At 45.0% G+C, this 9213-nt stretch overlaps 1 protein-coding gene across 1 annotated transcript in view; it reads left to right on the forward strand.

Annotated features, from left to right (window-relative positions):
- The first annotated feature begins 1505 nt into the window (after positions 1–1505).
- zgc:153284 (uncharacterized protein LOC751696 homolog) overlaps positions 1506–9213 on the forward strand; it is a 10778-nt gene continuing 3070 nt past the window's right edge. The window contains exons 1-2 of the mRNA XM_065008551.1: positions 1506–1683; positions 3349–3516. Of these exons, the coding sequence (XP_064864623.1) occupies positions 1639–1683; positions 3349–3516 (213 nt within the window). The 5' untranslated portion in view covers positions 1506–1638. The remainder of the gene's footprint in view (positions 1684–3348; positions 3517–9213) is intronic.

The following is a 9213-nucleotide window of genomic DNA, read 5'->3' on the forward strand; positions in this document are numbered from 1 at the left end:
CATATTCTTGGTCGTACTGATGGTGAGTTGACGCTGATCTTATATTCAGTAGTTCTTCTCGACTGTATGTAATGAAACCTAAGATGACCTGGGGTACTAATGTAAGAAATAACACGTAAAAAAACAAAAAACTGCATAGTTTCCTAGGAACGCGAAGCGAGGCGGCCATCTCTGTCGGCGCCATACCTAAGTATGGTTCTCAATCAGGGACAACCAGGCTACCTAAATATGGTTCTCAATCAGGGACAACCAGGCTACCTAAATATGGTTCTCAATCAGAGACAACCAGGCTACCTAAATATGGTTCTCAATCAGGGACAACCAGGCTACCTAAATATGGTTCTCAATCAGAGACAACCAGGCTACCTAAATATGGTTCTCAATCAGGGACAACCAGGCTACCTAAATATGGTTCTCAATCAGAGACAACCAGGCTACCTAAATATGGTTCTCAATCAGAGACAACCAGGCTACCTAAATATGGTTCTCAATCAGAGACAACCAGGCTACCTAAATGTGGTTCTCAATCAGAGACAACCAGGCTACCTAAATGTGGTTCTCAATCAGAGACAACCAGGCTACCTAAATGTGGTTCTCAATCAGGGACAACGACAGACAGCTGCCTCTGATTGAGAACCACACCCGGCCAAACAACAAAGAAATACAAAACATAGAAAATGAACATGGAATGCCCACCCTAGTCACACCCTGGCCTAAGCAAAATAGAGAATAAAAGCCTCGCTATGGCCAGGGCGTGACACCTCCCTTATCTTTGTGGTTGAATGTGGGAGTACAGAGATGAGGTAGTCATTTAAAAAAATCATGTTAAACACTATTATTGCACACAGAGTGAGTCCATGCAACTTATTACTTGACTTGTTAAGGAAATATTTACTCCTGAACTGATTTAAGTTTGCCATAACATGGTGCTTGAATACTTATTGACGCAAGACATTTCAGCTTTTCATTTGGAAATTAATTTGTACAAATTTGTAAAAACATAATGTCACTTTTGACATCATGGTGTATTGTGGGTGGTGACAAAACATCTCAATGTAATTCAGGCTGTAACAACAAAATGTGGACAAAAGTCAAATGGTTTTTCTGAAGGCTGTATATATCTACTGTATACAGCGTCTGCATCTCTTCAGACCTAAGACAAAACATTCTCTGAGGTGCTCAATGGCATATATCTCTCTCTCTTTGTGTGTGTGTGTCTGTGTGTGATGCGTGTGTGTCTATCTATCTATGTGTTTGTGTGTGTCTATCTATGTGTGTGTGTGTGTGTCTGTCTATGTGTGGCTATCTATGTGTCTGTCTATGTGTGTCTATCTATGTGTCTGTCTATGTGTGTCTGTCTGTCTGTCTGTCTCTGTGTGATGCGTGTGTGTGCTTGGGTCTGTGTTTGTGTAATGTGTGTGTAGTGTGTGTGTGTGACAATAGCAAGGAATAGACATAACAGGAGTGGTCGGCAGCCAGGGGGTGTGGCCAACAGGTAAGCCATGTTTAAACCTGTTCACCTTGTCTGCTGCAACACCTTGAAGCAGTCTACACTCCACACACACTCTCCACTGAATCACAAACTTAACTGGATCATATTATATAGATATTTTGTAGCAGTAGATATCATCAGGTATCATGTCTATCGTGGTGTATTTCAGCAGTGTGAGCGGATCCAGAGAGGTATGTTTTCTCACCCGTCTCATTCATTTACCTGCATCCACCTCACCACTCTGCCTCTTTAGCTGAGGGATATAAAGAAGTCGAACTGAACATCAACTTTCTTGGACTAACACTTGTACTTCTCTTACTAGCTCTGTCTTACTAGCTCTGTCTTACTAGCTCTGGCTTACTTATCTCTGGCTTACTAGCTCTGACTTACTTATCTCTGACTTACTAGCTCTGACTTACTAGCTCTGACTTACTAGCTCTGGCTTACTAGCTCTGGCTTACTTATCTCTGACTTACTTATCTCTGACTTACTAGCTCTGACTTACTAGCTCTGGCTTACTTATCTCTGACTTACTAGCTCTGACTTACTAGCTCTGACTTACTTATCTCTGACTTACTAGCTCTGACTTACTTATCTCTGACTTACCAGCTCTGACTTACTTATCTCTGACTTACTTATCTCTGACTTACTAGCTCTGGCTTACTTAGCTCTGGCTTACTTAGCTCTGGCTTACTTATCTCTGGCTTACTTATCTCTGACTTACTTATATCTGACTTACTTATCTCTGACTTACTAGCTCTGGCTTACTAGCTCTGGCTTACTAGCTCTGGCTTACTAGCTCTGGCTTACTTAGCTCTGGCTTACTAGCTCTGGCTTACTTATCTCTGACTTACTAGCTCTGGCTTACTTATCTCTGACTTACCAGCTCTGACTTACTTATCTCTGACTTATCTCTGACTTACTAGCTCTGGCTTACTTAGCTCTGGCTTACTTAGCTCTGGCTTACTTATCTCTGGCTTACTTATCTCTGGCTTACTTATCTCTGACTTACTTATCTCTGACTTACTAGCTCTGACTTACTAGCTCTGGCTTACTTAGCTCTGGCTTACTTAGCTCTGGCTTACTTAGCTCTGGCTTACTTAGCTCTGGCTTACTAGCTCTGGCTTACTTAGCTCTGACTTACTATCTCTGATTTAGCTGATGCTTTATCGACGAGAGTTGTGTACTGACTATGAGTTGTGGTTGTCTTACCTAGCTAGCTTAATATGAATGACAGGAAGCCGCTCTGGGCAAGAGAATCTGATAAATAACTCAAATGTAAACGTTTTCCTGGCTGCACCTACCAGGCCACTCCCGACTCGGCCTGCCTCTGTCACGCTAACAGATTTCCGTGGACCACGGAACCAACCGTAAGCAGGCTATCAGGCGTCTCAGAGTAAAAGTGGTGATTTAAGAATCAGTTGTGCTTTTTCACAACGCAATGAATTAGATTACATGGACAGATCCTAGATCAGAACTCGTAATCTGAGATACCGTCACACCGTCCCTGAGCTCCACTATGAATGTGTTGGAGCTCTTACTGTCTCATACAGTAAACTACGACCTCTGTAATCATTATAATATTAAGTTATATAGTAAACTACGACCTCTATAATAATCAGAATATTAAGTTACACTGTACCGCTACAGTATAGATCATTAATTTTTTTTTTTTTTTACAATATCCTTCTATAGGCGATTCTGATTCACCCCTATGGGCCCTGTTAAACAGTAGTGCACTTTATAGGGATAAGGGTGCCATTTGGGAAGCAGACACTGTTATAAATAAATTATCCATATGACAAAATATTAAAAGTATTACTACTGTTCTATATTATTTCTACTGTTCCCGTCAGCTAAAGCAACAACAGAGCCAGATCTTCTCCTTCCTGGACTCTAAGAAGATCAAGTACCAGGCGGTGGACATCACCCAGGGGTCAGAGATCAAAGAGGAGATGAGGAAGAAGACAGGAAACCCCGCCGCTCTGCCACCACAGGTCTTCAACAAGGACGTCTACTGCGGCGTGAGTCTAGAAGACCGCTAGCACAAGGCCAGGGCTGAATTCTAAATGGCCCCGTTTCCAATATAGTCCACTACTTTTGACCAGAGAGCCTATTGTGTATGTGTGGGCCCTGGTCAATAGCACCAAGTAAGGAGTAGGTACACATTTGGGGAGCAGTTCGAGCTTCTCTGGTTCTGTAGAGCTACTGGTTCTGTAGAGCTACTGGTCCTGTAGAGCTACTGGTTCTGTAGAGCTACTGGTTCTGAAGAGCTGCTGGTCCTGTAGAGATCTGGTTCTGTAGAGCTACTGGTTCTGTAGAGCTACTGGTTCTGAAGAGCTACCGGTTCTGAAGAGCTACTGGTTCTGTAGAGCTACTGGTCCTGTAGAGCTACTGGTTCTGTAGAGCTACTGGTTCTGTAGAGCTACTGGTTCTGTAGAGATACTGGTTCTGTAGAGCTACTGGTTCTGTAGAGCTACTGGTCCTGTAGAGCTACTGGTTCTGAAGAGCTACTGGTCCTGTAGAGCTACTGGTCCTGCAGAGCTACTGGTTCAGGAGAGCTACTGGTTCAGGAGAGATACTGGTTCAGGAGAGATACTGGTTCTGTAGAGCTACTGGTTCTGTAGAGCTACTGGTTCAGGAGAGATACTGGTTCTGTAGAGCTACTGGTTCAGGAGAGATACTGGTTCTGTAGAGCTACTGGTTCAGGAGAGATACTGGTTCTGTAGAGCTACTGGTCCACCCGAATACAGAAACACCATTTTCAAAGTAGTCAACTCATCAGGGTCTTCAGTGTGGACATTGAACCAATCAGGTGTATAAGTGTCATACTGGAACAAAAGCCTACACCTGCAGTGTGACATCCTGGTTCTGCTGGCTGACTGGTTGAACCTATTCCCTATGTACTGACTAGACTACTGACTGGTTGAACCTATTCTCTATGTAGTGACTAGACTACTGACTGGTTGAACCTATTCCCTATGTACTGACTAGACTACTGACTGGTTAAACCTATTCCCTATGTACTGACTAGAGATACTGACTAGACTACTGACTGGTTGAACCTATTCCCTATGTAATGACTAGAGATACTGACTAGAGATACTGACTAGAGATACTGACTAGACTACTGACTGGTTGAACCTATTCCCTATGTACTGACTAGACTACTGACTAGACTACTGACTAGACTACTGACTAGACTACTGACTAGACTACTGACTAGAGATACTGACTAGAAATACTGACTACTGACTAGACTACTGACTGGTTGAACCTATTCTCTATGTAGTGACTAGACTACTGACTGGTTGAACCTTTTCTCTATGTACTGACTAGACTACTGACTGGTTGAACCTATTCTCTATGTACTGACTAGACTACTGACTGGTTGAACCTATTCCCTATGTACTGACTAGACTACTGACTAGACTACTGACTGGTTGAACCTATTCCCTATGTACTGACTAGACTGCTGACTAGACTACTGACTGGTTGAACCTATTCTCTATGTACTGACTAGACTACTGACTGGTTGAACCTATTCTCTATGTACTGACTAGACTACTGACTAGACTACTGACTGGTTGAACCTATTCTCTATGTACTGACTAGACTGCTGACTGGTTGAACCTATTCCCTATGTACTGACTAGAGATACTGACTAGATATACTGACTAGACTACTGACTGGTTGAACCTACTGACTAGACTACTGACTAGACTACTGACTAGACTACTGACTAGAGATACTGACTAGAGATACTGACTAGACTACTGACTAGACTACTGACTAGACTACTGACTAGAGCTACTGACTAGAGCCACTGACTAGACTACTGACTAGACTACTGACTAGACTACTGACTAGACTACTGACTAGACTACTGACTAGAGCTACTGACTAGAGCTACTGACTAGACTACTGACTAGACTGCTGACTAGAGCTACTGACTAGAGCTACTGACTAGACTACTGACTAGAGATCCTGACTAGACTACTGACTAGAGCTACTGACTAGACTGCTGACTAGACTGCTGACTAGACTGCTGACTAGAACTACTGACTAGAACTACTGACTAGAGCTACTGACTAGACTGCTGACTAGAACTACTGACTAGACTGCTGACTAGAGCTACTGACTAGACTGCTGACTAGAACTACTGACTAGAGCTACTGACTAGAGCTACTGACTAGAGCTACTGACTAGACTGCTGACTAGAGCTACTGACTAGAGCTGACTAGAGCTACTGACTAGAGCTACTGACTAGAGCTACTGACTAGACTGCTGACTAGAACTACTGACTAGAGCTACTGACTAGAGCTACTGACTAGAGCTACTGACTAGAGCTCCTGACTAGAGATCCTGACTACTGACTAGACTACTGACTAGACTACTGACTAGACTACTGACTAGAGATACTGACTAGACTACTGACTAGACTACTGACTAGACTACTGACTAGACTACTGACTAGAGCCACTGACTAGAGCAACTGACTAAAGCCACTGACTAGACTACTGACTAGAGATACTGACCAGACTACTGACTAGAGCCACTGACTAGAGATACTGACTAGACTACTGACAAGAGATACTGACTACTGACCAGACTACTGACACTGACTAGAGATACTGACTAGACTACTGACTAGACTACTGACTAGACTACTGACTAGACTACTGACTAGAGATACTGACTAGAGATACTGACTAGAGATACTGACTAGAGATACTGACACTGACTAGAGATACTGACCAGACTACTGACCAGACTACTGACCAGACCACTGACCAGAGATACTGACTAGAGCTACTGACTAGACTGCTGACTAGAACTACTGACTAGAGCTACTGACTAGACTGCTGACTAGAACTACTGACTAGAACTACTGACTAGAGCTACTGACTAGACTGCTGACTAGAACTACTGAATAGACTGCTGACTAGAGCTACTGACTAGACTGCTGACTAGAACTACTGACTAGAGCTACTGACTAGAGCTACTGACTAGACTGCTGAATAGAGCTACTGACTAGACTGCGGACTAGAGCTACTGACTAGAGCTACTGACTAGAGCTACTGACTAGACTACTGACTAGACTACTGACTAGAGCTACTGACTAGACTACTGACTAGAGCTACTGACTAGAGCTACTGACTAGAGCTACTGACTAGAGCTACTGACTAGAGATCCTGACTAGAGATCCTGACTAGAGATACTGACTAGAGATACTGACTAGAGATACTGACAAGAGATACTGACTACTGACCAGACTACTGACCAGACTACTGACCAGACTACTGACCAGAGATACTGACTAGAGATACTGACTAGAGATACTGACAAGAGATACTGACTACTGACCAGACTACTGACCAGACTACTGACCAGAGATACTGACTAGAGCCACTGACCAGACTACTGACCAGACTACTGACCAGACTACTGACCAGAGATACTGACTAGAGATACTGATTAGAGATACTGACCAGACTACTGACCAGACTACTGACCAGACTACTGACCAGAGATACTGACTAGAGATACTGACTAGAGCTACTGACTAGAGCTACTGACTAGAGATACTGACTAGAGATACTGACTAGAGATACTGACCAGAGATACTGACCAGAGATACTGACCAGAGATACTGACCAGAGATACTGACTAGAGATACTGACTAGAGATACTGACTAGAGATACTGACCAGACTACTGACCAGAGATACTGACTAGACTACTCTGGTTATAAGGAGTCATTTGGAATACAGCCTGGGTGTGGACCAAAATCTAATCATTACTCAGGCTGCACAACGCCCACAGCTTTAAGTCAACACACACACACACACACACACACACCAGTAATTCTCGTTCAGGCAGCATTGGAATTCCATCACAGCAGGGTGCGGCACGGCCACTTGAAAACCTTCATGTGACCACGGTACGGCAAACATCCTTCCTATTGGGGTGGACTTCATGGTCACTGGCGTACCCTCACACACCAGCAGCCTCCGCAAGACAGGGGTGGTGCAGGGGGGGGGATCCCCCTCCCCAGATGGCATATGAACACGTCCTAAGCCATGACAGGGGCTTGCTCAGACCTGGCGGTACGTCACTGTGTCTGGCCCTGCCGTTTAACTGAACGAAGAAGAAATGAACCTCTGATTGTAGACCAATACTGTTCCATGTTGGTGTTGGGGGTTTATCGTAGCTGGTCCTGTCTGTCTGTGATGCTGTTATTGTGTTTAAAGCGTTGTGTTTGTTCATGTGTCCAAATCCCATTTCCATCTATTTGCATCAGTATTACTCAGAATCAGTGAAACACACTGCATCCACAAACACAGCTCTCACGCTCTCCCTCCCTATCCAATTGATGTTTTTCTCCTCTCTCTCATCGCTCTCTCTACTCTCTCATCTCTCATCGCTCTCTCTACTCTCTCATCTCTCATCGCTCTCTCTACTCTCTCTCTCATCGCTCTCTCTACTCTCTCTCTCATCGCTCTCTCTACTCTCTCTCTCATCTCTCATCGCTCTCTCTACTCTCTCTCTCATCTCTCATCGCTCTCTCTACTCTCTCTCTCATCTCTCATCTCTCTCATCGCTCTCTCTACTCTCTCCCTCATCTCTCATCGCTCTCTCTACTCTCTCTCTCATCGCTCTCTCTACTCTCTCTCTCATCTCTCATCGCTCTCTCTACTCTCTCTCTCATCTCTCATCGCTCTCTCTACTCTCTCTCTCATCTCTCATCGCTCTCTCTACTCTCTCTCTCATCTCTCATCTCTCTCTACTCTCTCTCCCCCATCTCTCATCGCTCTCTCTACTCTCTCTCTCCCATCTCTCATCGCTCTCTCTACTCTCTCTCTCCCATCTCTCATCGCTCTCTCTACTCTCTCTCTCCCATCTCTCATCGCTCTCTCTCCTCTCTCTCCCCATCTCTCATCGCTCTCTCTCCTCTCTCTCCCCCATCTCTCATCGCTTGCTCTACTCTCTCTCTCTCATCGCTCTCTCTACTCTCTCTCCCCCATCTCTCATCGCTCTCTCTACTCTCTCTGCCCCATCTCTCATCACTCTCTCTACTCTCTCTGCCCCATCTCTCATCACTCTCTCTACTCTCTCTCCCCCATCTCTCATCGCTCTCTCTACTCTCTCTCCCCATCTCTCATCTCTCTCTGCCCCGCTCTCTCCCATCTCTCATCGCTCTCTCTCCCTCATCTCTCATCTCTCTCTACTCTCTCTCCCTCATCTCTCATCTCTCTCTCTGCCCTCTCTCTGTCCTCTCTCTCATCACTCTCTCTGCCCTCTCTCTCCCCCATCTCTCATCTCTCTCATCGCTCTCTCTACTCTCTCTCCCCCATCTCTCATCGCTCTCTCTACTCTCTCTCCCCATCTCTCATCGCTCTCTCTACTCTCTCTCCCCCATCTCTCATCGCTCTCTCTACTCTCTCTCCCCATCTCTCATCGCTCTCTCTACTCTCTCCCCATCTCTCATCGCTCTCTCTACTCTCTCTCCCCATCTCTCATCTCTCTCTCTGCCCCGCTCTCTCCCATCTCTCATCGCTCTCTCTCCCTCATCTCTCATCTCTCTCTACTCTCTCTCCCCCATCTCGCATCGCTCTCTACACCCCTTTCTCCTCATCTCTCTCTACTCTCTCTCTCCCATCTCTCTCCCTTCTCTCCCCCCCATCTCTCATCTCTCTCTACTCTCTCATCTCTACTCTC

The sequence above is a fragment of the Oncorhynchus nerka genome, linkage group LG24 (assembly GCF_034236695.1).
Source record: "Oncorhynchus nerka isolate Pitt River linkage group LG24, Oner_Uvic_2.0, whole genome shotgun sequence".
NCBI classification, from domain to species: Eukaryota; Metazoa; Chordata; class Actinopteri; order Salmoniformes; family Salmonidae; genus Oncorhynchus; species Oncorhynchus nerka.